This window comes from Camelus dromedarius, chromosome 8, assembly GCF_036321535.1.
Source record: "Camelus dromedarius isolate mCamDro1 chromosome 8, mCamDro1.pat, whole genome shotgun sequence".
In the NCBI taxonomy this organism is placed as follows: Eukaryota; Metazoa; Chordata; class Mammalia; order Artiodactyla; family Camelidae; genus Camelus; species Camelus dromedarius.
In genome coordinates this window covers 53,879,718-53,895,542 of record NC_087443.1, presented here as the reverse complement: position 1 = coordinate 53,895,542, position 15,825 = coordinate 53,879,718, and the positions used below count along the sequence as shown (strand labels likewise).

Sequence of the window (15,825 nt, the reverse complement as noted above, 5' to 3'; positions counted from 1 at the left end):
CTCAATAAAACTAGAAGATAAAAAACCTGGGACAAAGAAGATTTTAAGGAGAAAAAAACAAAAGCAGGATTATGTTATACTTTAATATATGGGTTTAGAATAATAAACATTTGGGTACAATCTAATTATTTTTGAATTATACAGATACAATGATATCTTTACGTTTCTTATATTTGTGATTATAGATCCGCTGCAGAACTTTTTGAGGCTTATAGCATGGCAGCAATGACATTCAATCCTCCTGTTGAATCTTCAAACTCCAAAAAGAAGGTATGTGATACTTTTCATTATATTTTTAAAAGATAAAATAAAAACTAAATTAATATGTCTCTCAATAACTTATTTCAACTTGCTTACTTACTTTCTAGGTAGATTTTTTCATATTTAGCAGCTGATGGTAGGATGGATCTCTGGGGTTGGACTTCTGTAGAGGCAGTCATGAGACAGTTTTATTCAAAGTGAGACATGGCCCATATGTCCAAGACTTGACCCAGCACCTGTCATTGTTAAGTTTCATGCATTGGTTTGGTGTCAGTTGTTGTCATTTTTATCTTTGCTCACAGCTTGGCTTTTGCTTATGGCATAAGAACTTCTAACTCATACTTTTAATATTTTTTTAGGATAAAGTTTTACAGGGGGATTCATTTTTGCATGAAGATTTAAATCAACTAGTCAAAAGACATTGCAATGAAGTTTCTACTCAGTTGCCTCTGGATTTCACCAAATATTTGGAAACATCACTACGGTAGTAGAAGAATGAAGAATCATTGGACTTTCTTGTATATTTGTGTGCGTATGCAGATGCACATAAAGATAGATTGTTAATTTGGGATCTTCTCCTTTTATACAAGGGAAACTTCCCAAGAAAATGAACAGAGGAGGAAGAATTACCGTTTGCATGGCACTGGGTTCTGCACCAATTCTGAAAATGTGCACAGGAAAATCAAGACCCTGAGATTGCTTTTTACCATTCAGTTACTTTTTATTACTAAATACTCTTTATAACCAGATTAATCTATTTTTATTGCAGCACCATGATGGAAGTGAGAAATGTTCTAAATTTGAATGCATATATTTTTATGAAGATTTTTGAGAAAAGAAAAAAATAGCTTGAAATTGGAAGCCAGGTTCATTGGCTCTTACTGGATGATTTACTAGAAGTAACATAATTTGGCCTGTTTGAAAAAGAGAGTGTTCATCATGGCTACTTTCAAAGAAAGTTTGAATGGGATTCTAGTCTCTTCAAAGCTCTTCGCATTTTCTGACACTCTCTGGAGGGTGATGGGGGAAGAATTGCTCCCTGGTAGAAAAACCAAGTCTGAGACCTTAACCATTCTGTTTTAAGGATAAAGGGTACCCAGTGTAGGGCTTTTTTTTTTTTTTTTTTTTCTTTTTGTATGGATGAAATGCCTATTATGAATATAATTAAAAAGCAGTATTTTATGTAATAGCTGTTGCCATGTTTTAGGAATGACCTATGAAATAAGTGTTCTAATGACCAGGTTGTAAATATTCTCTTCTGTAAATAGTTGAGTAACACAGCGGCTTTCTTCTTTTTATTCTTGTGACCTGAGAATCTTAAAAAAACGCACAGCAGTCCAACTGAATAGATTTGTTATTTCTTCAGAGCTATAGTAGCCTATTCTTTTGGTTGAGAGCTTGAAGTTTTTTCTTGTGAAGTAAATGAAAATAGGAAGTTCTTTTATCATTCCAGCGAAGTAGAGAATATCAGCTTTATATAGTGCATGTTGATCATTTAGCATATTATATGTGGTTTGAAAAAGTGTTTTCTAAGGTTAGTGTTTTGGTTTGAGCTAACAATTTATTCATGATTTGTTTTTGTATATAGTGTTAAGAGAATGTTCAATTTCAGTCTTCTACAGGTGGCTGTCCAGTCTTCCCTGCACCACTTATTGAAGAGACCGTCTTTTGACTCCATTGTATATTCTTGCCTACCTTGTTGTAGATTGACCATAAGTGCATGGGTTTTTTCCTGTACTTTCTGTCCTGTTCCTTGGATCTATTTGTCTGTTTTTGTTCCAGTACCATACTGTTTTTGATTACTGTAGCTTTGTAGTATACTATGAAGTCAGGGATCATGATTCCCCTATCTCCATTCTCCTTCTTCAAGAATGTTTTGGCTATCCAGGGTCTTTTGTGTGTTTTCATACAGAGTTTAACATTTTTTGTTCCAGCTCTGTGAAAAGTGTCATTGGTAACTTGATTGGGATTGCATTGAATCTGTATTTCCCTTGGGTAGTATGGCTGTTTTAACAATATTGATTCTTCCAATTCAAGAACATGGTATATCTTCCCATCAGTTTATGTCCTCTTCAGTTTCTTTCATTGGTGTCTTATACAAGTTTTTGGAGTACATGTCCTTTGCTTCTTTGGGTTTATCCCTTGCTATTTTATTCTTTTTGGTGCATTGGTAAATGGTATTGTTTCCTTAATTTCTTTTTCTGCTATTTTGTTGTGAGTGTATAGAAATGCAACTGATTTCTATACATTAATTTTGTATCCTGAAACTTTAGCAAATTCATTGATAGGCACTAGTAGTTTTCTGGTTGCTTCTTTAGGGTTTTCTATGTATAGTATCATATCATCTGCAAACAGTGACAGTTTTACTTCTTCTTTTCCAATTTGGATTCCCTTTATTTCTTTTTCTTCTTTGATTGCTATGACTAGGACTTCCAAAACTACGTTGAATAAAAGTGGCGAGCGTGGGCATCCTTGTCTTGTTCCTGATCTTAGAGGAAATGCTTTTAGCTTTTCACCATTAAGTATCATGTTAGCTGTAGGTTTGTCATATGGACTTCATTATGTTGAGGTATGTTCTGTCTTTGCCCACTTTTTGGAGAGTTTTCATCATAAATGGATGTTGAATTTTATCAAAAGCTTTTTCTCTGTCTATTGAGATTATCAGATGGTTTTTATTCTTCTATTTGTTAATGTGGTGTATCACATTGGTTGATTTGGAGATACTGAAAAATCCTTGCATCTCTGAGATAAATCTCACTTGATCATGGTTTATGATCCTTTTAGTGCATCATTGGAGTTGATGTGCTAATATTTTGTTGAGGATTTTTGCATCTATATTCATTAGTGATATTGGCCTGTAATTTTTTTGTGATATCTTTATCTGGTTTTAGTGTCAGGGTGATGATGGCCTCAGAGTGAGTTTGGAAGTGTTCCTTCCTCTGCAATTTTTTGGAACAGTTTCAGAAGAGTAGGTGATAACTCTTCTCTAAGTGTTTGGAAGAATTCACCTGTGAAGCCATCTAGTCCTGGACTTTTGGTTGAGTCTGGACTCCATATTTCCCCTAACCCGAGAATTTATAAATAACTTCCTTGCTAAGCATGACATGAAAAGAGGCATTCCCTCAAGAAGGCACTTTCTGCCCAAATAATATTGTTACTTCCTACAGATTTATCTTCAGACTGATCCTTGATTCCTTCACACCCTTATATAATCTTGTATTAGTTTGCAAAACAACCAATTCCAGTTGAGGTGACTGAGAGGAACTTAATCTGTTTTTTCTAGCGTCACATATCACACTGGATTCTTACTGTAATCCTTCTTTGCCAGATATCATCTTAAAAGTTGGCACCACCTAACAGTGACAGAATTCACATTCCTTTTTGTTTTTAGTGAAGCGTCTTAAAATGTTTTTCCTCAATATCTTGTAATAAGTGCAGCTTGCATATTTAGATTTTTTTTTTTCCCATATCAACTTTACTGATGAAAGTTTGCTACCTAGGTGTTTAGTAGTCTGAAACATGAAGTGGTAGTGTGTATGGTCTGGGTGGCTGTTTTAGATACAGTCTAAACAATAGGATCATTTCTTTCATTTGCTGTACTAACATAGCTGTATAGTTCAGAGAAGCTCTAAATCAGAATTTCCTACTTTCGGCAAACACCAGATTGTGCTGGTTATTTGTAATAGTAGAGTAAACCCTTTACACTTTGAGCAGTGTGTCCTTCCTAAAATCCTAAAGACGCAAATACAATAGAGTATGTGCTTTCCCCTCACAGTGGAATGAACAGCCAGGTAGGTTACAACCTGGGCAGTAGACTGGCTTCACTCACCTGCTAAAACCTCGTCTCCTATTCAGTGTTAAGGTACCTTAAGTTTCAGATTTTGTGCTGTAGCAGAATCAACTGTGGTAAGGGCCATGGGGTGAGATGGGACGGGGCAGATCTTAGAGTCAAGGCCAAGTGATAAACCTAGTGAGACCAGTCTTGCTTTTCATCTGGTTACTCTGCACAGTTCTCATCTTGACTCTAGCCAGTTATACCAGTAACTTAGTTTTTATTATATGGTAAGCCCAACCAGAGGAAAAAATGCCTGTTAGCTTTGAGAAGCTTCCCTTAAGTGTTTCTAGAGTATTTTTAAAACTGAGGCAGCATTGTGCATTTGTTGTTGCGTTTGTTGATTTAAAAAGGAACCTGGAGCACTATACAAATGACATCAAACTGGAATATCCTGAATTGTGTTGACAAGCAAATGGTAGTTCTTCTAGCATTAAGGCTTTGAGTCAGTAAGAACTTCCAACAACATGAAAGCTATGTCATGTGTTTTTAACATTTCTCTTAGAGTATGCAAAGACCTTGGCAAATGCTTTATTCATTTTTATGGTGAAAAACTCAAAGCAAAGGTTAGGATTTTTGGTGTGTTTTATAATTTGAAGAAAAATGTCTTAAATTTTAATGTCAATAGATAAAACTCGGATTTTACTTTAGAGGAACACACATTTCATTTTAAAAGTCGTAATTTGTCTCATACCAAGAATAAGAAGAATCCTTTACACTTACATGATAGTTTTATACAGCAAGGCTTTTAAATTAATTTACATTAAATGGCAAGTTTGACTTGGAGCAATAGCTCTTCACTATAATGAAAGTGAAGCTTGTTTACAGAAATTCTGGCCTATTTCAGCTGTTCAGAGCGTACATTTACTTTTTAGGAGATTTGTCTTCAAATAGTGAGATAGAGCCACTGATGCTTCTAATCCATAGGCAATATCAAGAAAGCTATGAATAATAAATACGCAAGTACAGTGTCAGTACAAACCTTGCAAAATAAATAAACACCAACTCAATCTACTTTTGCTTTAAAAATATGGTTACATTTCTTTTTAAGATGACACAACTCAGTAGGTATTAAATTACACATTATTCTAAATTCACTTTGTGGAAACCCAAAGTGGAACAGTCTGTGACTATATAAGGAATAAACTTAAAAAAAACCAGCATCATTCTACATGTAAAAAAAAAATCCTACAGAAAAGTACACTATGGTACACAATATAGAAACTAAACTGAATTACTTTTTAATGAATCTTACAGGACATATTTACATTTGCAATGCCCCAAAGCTTCCAACTCCCACCCATGAAATGTATGACTGAACTAGCTTGCTTGTTTTCAGATCTCTGTGCCTCTTTTCCCAGTTAGAAAACTTCTAAGTCAGGTCAGCAAACTAGGGCCCTGGGGCCAAATCCAGCTTACCACCTGTTTTTGTGTGGAAAAAAAAGGACTATGACGTGAAAACTATATGAAATTCCGCTTTCAGTGTCTAAATAGCTTTATTAGAGCACCGCTCCGCTCAGTCACGTGTGTGTGACGGGCGGCGCTTCCGCTCTGAAGCAGCTGAGCCGAGTAGCTGCAAGAGACTGTGTAGCCATAAAGCCTAGGATGTTTACTGTCTAGCCCTTTACTACGTTTGCTGACCTTTGTTCTAAGTCAATTATTGCAAGCTTAGCGATGGTTTTTCCAACTGTTGGCGTGGGTAACCAGGCTGGGCCTCCCTGTGTCACTCCTCAGGAGACTGGTTGGTAGCCCTGTGCCATTCTGCTTGACCTCAAGGTGGACCTCACGTCAAGTGTGAAGAAGGCGTCAGAAAGTTCAGAAGTCAATTTCCAGTTTTAAGTCTAGTGAAAAAAAAAGGAAATTAATTTGTTTCCACCATGTTCGTTCCTGACTTTAACTTCTTGCCGATAGTGCTTCACCTGTAAGGTTGTACACATAGGCTTGTTAGTCTACTTAAAAGTGAAGGAGCAGAAACAGTCACAGTGTAGCAAGGGTTTCGTGTTGTTCAGCCAACAGAAACCCACAGCCCTGGCGGCCAGGTTTGGGGGAGAGACTAGTTCCTATAAATCCAGTGTTATAACGCAATGTTCCTGGGAGGTGGAACATAAGGCTATTTCAGCCCCAGAACACCACGTTCTTTAGAAAAGTTTTTTTTTTTTTTTAACCACAATTAAACTGTTCAACTTTTTTAAAAAAAAGTGGAACTCTCAACTAGTTACTTATATTACTTCAGATAAGAGGTAAATAATTTCTTCTTTAGAAATTCTTAGATTATTATTAGGGGGTAACTTCAAACTTTAGAGGCAAATATTTCAGAATAGATAATATGAACTACTAACGTCACTCAGAAAGTAGTAAAAATACTAAACTTGTTTTCTTATGAGCATATACAGAAAGGCCTTTTATATTCACAGTGCTCTTTTTTGGAAACACCCTTTGTGAAGTTAATAACATGGGATGTATAGTCCCTTAGATGCAGCAATGGCTATTTTTATTATTTTATCAGTGGCTATGAAATATAATTGATTAACAATGTATTAATTTCTGATGTTAGCATAGTGATAAGTGTGTGTGTGTGTATATTCCTTTTCATATTCTTTATTATTATAAGCTATTACAAGGTACTGAATATAGTTCCCTGTGCTATACTGTCAGACCTTGTTTAAATATAGTAGTTAGTATCTGCAAATCCCTAACTCCCAATTCATCCCTCCCCACTGTCTTTCCCCACTGGAAACCATAAGTTTGTTTCCTGTGTCTGTGAGTCTGTCTCTGTTGGTAAATAAGATCGTGTCTTTTTTTTTTTTTTTTGATTCCTCAGTGGCTATTTTAAAGAGAAGCTTTCCTAAGTTTAAGGAAAGATGTGAGTCTAACTCTGAATGTCTGCTGCTGTAGGAAAATTGAATCCAAAGACAATCATCTAAATCATCACTCTCCCTACTCTCCTAAAATATAAGCAATTAGTAATGCTCATCGTAGCAAGCATATTACTTTTAAGTCAAATTGCTAGCGGAGTTGTATTCTTATGTACTTAATCTTCTAGCACTCTAAAGGCTCCTTATGTGCAGAGTATGGTTTCACTCTGTTATTACGGAGGTTATAATACAGAGGTGTGTATAACATTATCACACCTATGATTTATCTGATGCTAAGTTCTTGTTATGGAAAACAGTATTTTAAATTTTGATCACTGTCCTTAGGGCATGCTCACAGACCCATTACTGTGGTGAGTCATTTTTCCAAAAGTTGGAGAGGCTTGACGTGGTGCTTAGCCCTAAAGCTCACTTGGCTTTTGGAGAAGGCGTTGACTGTCCCAGTGACACTGGGGCAGAAATGGAAGTGAGTCTGGAACTTTATAAATGGGACACCAGATGTACTGCAACAGGAAATGGGTGCTGAGCCTTCTGAGAGTCTGAACAGCCCAGGCCTTCACTATTCTGTGCATATTCACGATTATCTGATGCTATGTAATGTGGTTTGCTGCCACAGTGCCGAGATTTCTTCCTGGTAAGTCTGCATAGAGAACCTGAACAACCCTGACTCTTCTTGACCTGAATAGTTGGATGTGCAGATGTTCTGAAGGAGGTGGTGTCCTGTATTTGGCCTTGTCTGTGTTGAAAGAGCTTTCTTTGTAAGTACAGATGGGGCACCAATTGTTTTAGGAGTTGCTCCTTAAAAGTAGAAACATGGGCTCAATATATAGGGCCTTCTTTGGGGCTGTTATAAAGCAAACTTAGGCCTGTCAAGAGGCATCCATGAATTCTTTAATTATGAGCTTCCATAATTTTATATAAGAAATATCTGCTTGTGATAAAGTCAAGATGATGAAACTCCACGGTATAACAATGACTTTACCATGCTTTTGGTCTCTTGTGAATTTTAATTTTTGAAACTGTGATGAAACAGGTGAAAAGAGGGCTTTAATCCTCCCTTGGGTTCATTAAGAAACTCAGTGAGTGAAAAATCTATGGTTTGTTCTCTTCAGATGCTTTTTTTTTTTTAATTCAGGTTCCATATAAAATGTTTAAGACAGAATGAAACTCATTCAGTATGTGAATACCAAGTAGTGAGTTGGTGACCAAAGGCATGATTTACTGCAGGCTGTTATGTCATTTTGCTTTCTTTTTAATCATCACATCCTGGATGCCAGATTTTTACTTTTTAATTGAGGCAGAAGTTGAAGTTGCTGAGGCTAAATCAAACCTAAATTAGAACATCAAATTGAAAATCCAAAGGAGTAGAAGCTGAATGACCCAGAGCAGTCCTTCAAGAATGTTAACATGAGTTACCAGGAACTAAGACAGTTCTGTGTCTCATGAACTAAAGCAGCTGTAGTTTGGGCAAGTCTGTTACCCTCTTGGGGCCTTTAGTCATCTACAAAATAAGGATATCTAAAATTGAAGTGCTGAAGTTATGTGTATCTTCAGAGCCCTTTTCCTGGAGGGTACCATTCCTGCCTGCCTCAGGGGACATCCTCCTCTTGGAAAAGATTAAAAGGTACTGCAAACTATGCCTTAAAAAGTGGCATAAGCTGACCCCCATTTCCGAGCTGTGCAGTGACTCAATATACCTGGGTGAAACGTGCTACCCTCGCTCACTGTCGATAGTCCATCGCGTCACCAGAGGACAAGCTGCTCACAGGTTTCTCCTCCTTGTTTTGGACATTTTCTGAGGCCAAGACCTGAGAAGGTGATGTGAGTCCTCGGGGCTGTTTTGTTGACTTGGTGAGCTTCTTGAGTTCACTTGCAAAAGAGATGCCTTTTCTTTTGTCTTCTCGGGATGCCTGTGGAAAAAAAGAACTTGCCATTGATATTAAGTTAAACCAGGCTCCTCAATCACATGACACTGTATCCAGAAAAGAGCCCTCTCTTTTCTCTCTAGTGAGAACTTTGGAAAGAAAGGCCGAGGGACTCGCATCTCCAGACTGCTTAAGCACAGAGGGAATGTGTTTCTTTTCACACAGTGAAAACAGAGCCAAACAATATGCCTCCGACTTCTTTCCTTTCTAAAAAATTTTTTTTAAATTTATTATTCTTATTATTTTGTTTATTTTTTATTGAAGTGTAGTTGATTTATAATGTGTGTTTCAGATGTACATCCAGCAAAGTGATTCAGTTAAATGTACACATATTTTCTTTTCAGATTCTTTTGTTAAGTTTCTTTTTTTAATTTTTACTAAAAAATGTTTTTATTGAAGTATAGTCAATTTACAATGTGTCAACTTCTGGTGTACAGCATGTTTCAGTCATACATATATATACATATGTTTGTTTTCACAATTTTTTCATTATAGGTTACTATAAGATATTGACTATAGTTCTCTGTGCTATACAGTATAAACTTGTTTATCTATTTTGTATATAGTAGTTAGTATTTGCAAATCTCGAGTTCCCAATTTATCCCTTCCCACCTCCTACCCTTCTGGTAACCATAAAAATTTTTTTCTATGTCTGTGAGTCTATTATATCTGTTTTGTAAATAAGTTCATTTGTCTTTTTTTTTTTTTAGATTCCACATATTAGTGATATCATATGGTAGTTTTCTTCCTCTTTCTGGTTTACTTCACATAGAATGACAATCTGGAGATCCATCCACATTCCTGCAAATGTCATTATTTTATTCTTTTTTATGGCTGAGTAGTATTCCATAAATATACCACAGCCTTTTTATCTAGTCATCTGTTGATGAACATTTAGGTTGTTTCCATATCTTGGCTATTGTAAATAGTGCTGCTATGAACATTTGAATTAAAGTTCCCTCTGGATACATGGCCAGGAGTGGGACTGCTAGATCATATGGTAAGTCTATTTTTAGCTTTTTGAGGAATCACTTTACTGTTTTCCATAATGGCTATGCCAAATTACATTCCCACCAACAGTGTAGGAGGGTTCCCTTTTCTCTGCACCCTTTCCAGCATTTATTGTTTGTGAACTTTTTTTTTTTTTTTTAACATTTTTTATTGATTTATAATCATTTTACAATGTTGTGTCAAATTCCAGTGTTCAGCACAATTTTTCAGTTATTCATGGACATATACACACTCATTGTCACATTTTTTTCTCTGTGAGTTATTTGAATGATGGCCATTCTGACTGGTGTGAGGTGATACCTCATTGTAGTTTTGATTTGCATTCTCTGATAATTAGTCATATTGAGATTTTTTTCATATGCCTACTGGCCATTTGGATGTCTTCATTGGAGAATTGCTTGTTTAGGTCTTCTGCCCATTTTTGGATTGGGTTGTTTCTTTTTTCATTATTAAGTTGTATGAGCTGTTTATATATTCTGGAAATTAAGCCCCTGTCAGTCTCATCTTTTGCAAATACTTTCTCCCAATCCATAGGATGTCTTTTTGTTTTGCTTATGGTTTCCTTTGCTGTGCAAAAGCTTATGGGTTTAGTTAGGTCCCATTAGTTTATTTTTGCTTTTATTTCTATTGCCTGGGTAGACTGCCCTAGGAGAACATTGCTAAGGTTTATGTCAGATAATGTTTTGCCTATGTTTTCTTCTAAGAGGTTTATAGCGTCTTGTCTTATGTTTAAGTCTTTAAGCCATTTTGAGTTTATTTTTGTGTATGGTGTGAGGGAATGTTCTAAGTTCAGTGATTTCCATACTGCTGTCCAGTTTTCCCAACACCATTTGCTGAAGAGACTGTCTTTACTCCACTGTATATTCTTGCCTCCTCTGTTGAAGATTAATTGAACAAAACTCTGTGGGTTTATTTCTGGGCTCTCTATTCTGTTCCATGGACCCATATGTCTGTTTTTGTGCCAGCCCATGCTGTTTTGATTACGGTAGCTTTGTAGTATTGTCTGAAGTCTGGGAGGGTTATTCCTCCAGGTTCATTCTTTTTCTTCAATATTGCTTTGGCAATTCTGGGTCTTTTGTGATTCCACATAAATTTTATTATGATTTGTTCTAGTTCTGTGAAAAATGTCCTGGGTAATTTGACAGAGACTGCATTAAACCTTAGATTGCCTTAGGTAGTATGGCCATTTTAACAATATTAATTCTTACAATCCAAGAACATGCGATGCCTTTCCATTTCTTTAAGTCATCTTTAATTTTGTTAGCCAATGTTTTGTAGTTCTGTGTTTAAGTTTTGACTTCCTTGGTCAGATTTATTCCTAAGTATTTTACTTTTTTGGATGCAATTTTAAAAGGGATTGAACCCAGGACCTTGTGCATACTAAGCATGCCCTCTACCAATGAGCTATACCCTTCCTCTTATGCTGAGATATGTTCCCTCTATACCCACTTTGGTTAGAGTTTTTATCATAAATGAATTTTATCAAATATTTTTTCTGCATGTATTCAGATGATCATGTGATTTTGTCCTTTCTCTTGTTGATGTGGTGTATCATGTTGATTGATTTATGTATATTAAAACAACCTTGTGTCCCTGGGATGAACCCAACTTGATCATGGTGTATAATCATTTTTATGCGTTGGATTCTGTTTGCTAATGTTTTGTTGAGGATTTTTGCATCTATGTTCATCAATGATATTGGCCTATAGTTTTCCTTATTAGTAGTGTCTCTGTCTTGCTTTGGTGTCAGGGTGATGGTGACTTCATAGAATGAGTTTGGGAGTATTCCCTCCTCTTCAACCTTTTGGAAGAGTTTGGGAAGGATCAGTATGAGCTCTTTGTTTGTTTGATAGAATTCCCCAGTGAAGCCATCTGGTCCTAGACCTTGTTTGCAGGGAGGCTTTTTATTGTTGATTCTATTTTACTTCTAGTGATAGGTCTATTCAAATGATTTATTTCTTCTTGGTTCAGTTTTGGTGGACTATATGTTTCTAGAAACTTGTCCATTTCTTCTAGGTTGTTCAATTTATTGCCATATAGTTGTTCATAGTATTCTCTTAGGATTTTTTGTATTTCTGTGGTGTTCGTTGCCCCTTATACTGCTTTCATTGGTTTTTACTTGCTCTTCTATCTGCTGTTCTGATTGGGTGATTTCTGTTACCCTATCTTCTAAGTCACTTATTTGTTCCTCTGCATTATCTAGTCTGCTTTTGACTGCCTTTGTCTCAGCTCTTACCTCATCCATTGTTGTATTTTTAATTGGCTCCTCTTTGTAGTTTCTATTTCCTTTTTATGGTATTCTGCATCTCTGTCATAGTCTCTTATTTCTCTCAGTGCTTTTATCACCCCCTTTTTGAAGTCATGGTCTAGACTGTTCAGGTCTATCTTACTCATTCTTTCAGGGGACTTTTCTTGTTCTTGTAATTGGGAGTGGTTCCTCTGCTTCATTTTACTTATATTTCTCTGGCTTTATGGATTTAGGAGTATCAGTTATCTACTGTGGTCTTGAAAGGCTGCTTTTTTTTTTTTTTTAATTTAAAGTGGGAGCATCCTTGTGTAGACTGTGCCTATTTAATAGTTTTTTTGTGAGGGCTGTTCTTTGTATTGACAGTCTTTTTTCCATGTGTTCCCTTTGATTGGGGGTGTGGTTAGTGCTGTGGTGATCAGAGCCTGCCCTGATTGTTGTTGTTGAATGGGCCCTCCTTTTTTGTTCTGTGGTTGTCACAGTCCTGATGGGCTGGCTGGGTCTGCTCCCCTGTGGCTGGAATAGAGGCTTCCAGATCTGTTTCTGAGCTATGGTGTGTTGTAGGCAGGGTTGGAGCACTTCAGCTGGGAAGAAGAGCTGCTACTTATACCTCCACAGGAGAAGTCCACCAGGCAGTGCCCTCTGTCGTATTGCCTGTCACTTGTTATGTGGGCTTACAAGGTACTCTTTGTTGATGCTGTCCTTGTCCCTAATGTAGCCACAGAAATGTCAACCATCTGCCCTGGTGTCGACCAGGTTCTGTACCTGCAGCACCACCAGTGCAGATCTGCCAATGTCAGGTGCAAGGACCAGCCGTAGTGAGCATGCAGTCATAGACCTGAATCCGTGGCGCACCACAGGGTTAAGCGTAGACCCCAGCCCTGCCTCCATGTACAGTACAGTATGCTGGCCTGTTATAAGTGCCATATCTGTACCCACCGTGGGCCAGAACTCTGCTTACTGCCTGTTCGTCACAGAGGCACACGTCCAAAGGCACCAGTGGGGCTCCCGCCTCTGAAGCTGCAGGGCCCCTGGGTATGGATTCAGCTTTCAGCCCTGCCTCTGCCCTGGAGCCTCGCAGCAGCAATGTGATGGCTATGACAAAGCCCCACCTCTATTCTTGTGAGAACACACCAATGGAGTCAAGCAGAGACAGTGGCTACAGCTTGGCTGCACTGTGCCCCTCCCCTCCCCTCGCACCAGCAGCAGTGCTTTTTTATGGGGGTCCCAGGCTGCTCTATTTCACACATATTCCCAGCCACAGCTCACACTGCCTTCCAGTGCCCTCTAAGGCTGTCTCTGTGCAGCAGGCCATAGCCCTCTACCCTGGCTCCTCACCAATCCCCAGCAGCCAGTCCCGGCTTGTCCCTGCTGGCTCGCGTCTAAGGCTGGGGGATCTCAGGGATGCTCCATGCCAGTTTCTCTTAGTTCTGCCTGCCAAGCAGCTGCCACTTTCCCCTCCAAGCCTCGGAAGCTTGGCTTCTGTCCCCACTGACCTTCTGGCTGGAGAGGAGCATCCCAGTGTGAGGGTGCCTTTCTTACTTTGCCATTCCTTCCCCATGGACCGGCGCTGCACTGATTTCCTTTTTCTTTCTTTTTTTCTCCTACTGGTTTTTGTGAGGAATCCTCCTATATTTCAAAGTGAGAGACACTCTGCCAAAGTTCAGTAGGTGTTCTGTGCGATTCTGTGGGTCTGCAGATGTAATTCTTGATGTATTTGTGGGAGGGGGCGAGCTGTGAGTCCCACTACTCTGCCATCTTGGCACTCTCCTTCCATTATATGCTATTAAAAGAAATTGAATATAGTTCCCTGTGCTATACAGTAGGTCCTTGCCAACTGCCTTGACTCAGGAACTTTCTCCTAGATATCACTAGCTCCTGAATTTGATTACAGTGTAGTTATGAATATCGAATAATTTGTGAAGATAGCAAAGTAACTTTGAACTTTACCTGCACCTGTTCCTTTAGCTTAAGGATGAATTTTCCTGCCCCTTTCCACTTGTTTTGGGCTTGAAACACGCACTCCTGATCCAAAAGGACACGCTGGGAGGACTTAGGGGTAGAAGACTTCTTGTTGGCTGTGTCTTTCACCACCTCTTCCAAAAGCACATAGTCACTTGGGTTGGGGTTGCTCAGGATGCTATAGGAATATTTGGCTTTGCATAAAGTCTGAAAGATAAGTTATGATCAACTGAATAAAGACACAGTATCTCCAACACTTGCATTCACTGTAAAAGAGACTTTAAGGTGGAAAAATGTCACAGACTTTTAGAGATGGTGGGGATCCTTCAGATCACGTCATCCCACTTCTCATTTCACATGTATGCAGCTGTAGCTTATGTGTACTTTCCCACATTGCCTCATTTAGTTTTACAATGGTCCATGGTTTAGGTATACCTTCCCCATTTACACACAAGGAAAATTAAGCTTACAGAGATCAAGCAGATCTAGAGTCTGTGCTGGTAACCATTATGCTATACCACTTCTCAAAAGAGTGTTTAATAAACAAAAACTATGACAGGGCTTCTAAAGAAAGAAACAGAGTTCTCTGAAGCCATGTACACAGAGAAGCATAACCAGGAGGAGGGGCAAGGTCAGAGGAGGCCTCCAGCATGGCCTTGGAAGGATCCCTGAGACATGGTCATGAGGTGCTGGCTTAGGCCTCTGTGGGATGATGAAATTCCTACTCTGCAGCGCCACCTCCTACAGCTTTATCAAGGCTTCACAGAGCACCTGACTCACAGTAGATACTAGGCAAGTGTCTGTGGAAGGAATGAGTATTTTCCAGCTTCAAGAGGCACACTTACCCTTTTCAGGTCCCCACTGTTCTAGAACTTTGTTCACAAAATGAGCTGACATCAGATTTGTCCCAATAGTTCACACTAAGGACAGGATGGAAGTGAGGGAGGGGAGGCCGTCACCTGCTGAATGACGTCCTGCGCGGTGCTGACGCGGGGTGCTTTGATGACTGTTCGAGGTTGCTCTGGAGACACGTCATGCACTTGGACAAAGAAACTCTCCTCCTCTGAGCTCAAGATCACCTCCTTGTCATCCTGAACAGTGCTTTTCTCTTCCAGGTTCTGTGTATGAGTAAATGGTAAGATGATGGAGAATAAGGAAAAGAAAATCTAGCAAAAATTTGAGTGGATCTTGGTAATGTGAAAACGTCTTAGCTTTATATTCCATATGCTAGTTAATATTTCATAAACTATTCTAAAAGGATATACATGTCTTCTTACAGGAAGAAATACTGTTAGTTTCTGCTGATGTTGACACACTGATAAGATCTGGTCCAGAACAAGCCAGTAGACCTGCTCCTATATGCTGTGGATTTTGAGTCCAAATCAGCTATAGATACATTTGTAAAAAGACAATATGCCACTCTACCAATTACTAAAAGCCAAATAAGAGCACAATAAATTACACTTAAGAGAAATCCCACTCATTCCTACACAGATGAGCATTTAAGAAATGCTGGACGTCTGAAATGTGAAACATGCAAGATTGACATTCAAGTAGGCTGGATGAACAAAACCCACAATGGAAAGGCTAAAACAATGATGGGACGTAAGTTGTACTGAAACAAATATTGACAAAATTCTCAATAATTATGAAACTTGGTCATCAGATTAGATGGCTTTTGGTGGATTGGCTTTCAGTTACTTTTACACACATAAT

At 38.3% G+C, this 15,825-nt stretch overlaps 2 protein-coding genes across 6 annotated transcripts in view; one reads left to right on the top strand and one right to left on the bottom strand.

Annotated features, from left to right (window-relative positions):
- NOC3L (NOC3 like DNA replication regulator) overlaps nucleotides 1-9,557 on the top strand; it is a 35,870-nt gene extending 26,313 nt beyond the window's left edge. Inside the window, exons 20-21 of the mRNA XM_010974308.3 lie at nucleotides 186-270; nucleotides 621-9,557. Coding sequence (XP_010972610.1) covers nucleotides 186-270; nucleotides 621-749 — 214 coding nt within the window. The 3' untranslated portion in view covers nucleotides 750-9,557. The remainder of the gene's footprint in view (nucleotides 1-185; nucleotides 271-620) is intronic.
- PLCE1 (phospholipase C epsilon 1) overlaps nucleotides 4,609-15,825 on the bottom strand; it is a 300,817-nt gene continuing 289,600 nt past the window's right edge. For all 5 annotated transcript variants that reach the window (XM_031461396.2, XM_064488235.1, XM_031461397.2 and 2 more), the window contains 4 exons: nucleotides 15,069-15,227; nucleotides 14,098-14,316; nucleotides 8,664-8,876; nucleotides 4,609-5,934 (listed from right to left, as the gene is read on the bottom strand). In XM_031461396.2, the coding sequence (XP_031317256.1) occupies nucleotides 8,688-8,876; nucleotides 14,098-14,316; nucleotides 15,069-15,227 (567 nt within the window). In that variant the 3' untranslated portion in view covers nucleotides 4,609-5,934; nucleotides 8,664-8,687. The remainder of the gene's footprint in view (nucleotides 5,935-8,663; nucleotides 8,877-14,097; nucleotides 14,317-15,068; nucleotides 15,228-15,825) is intronic.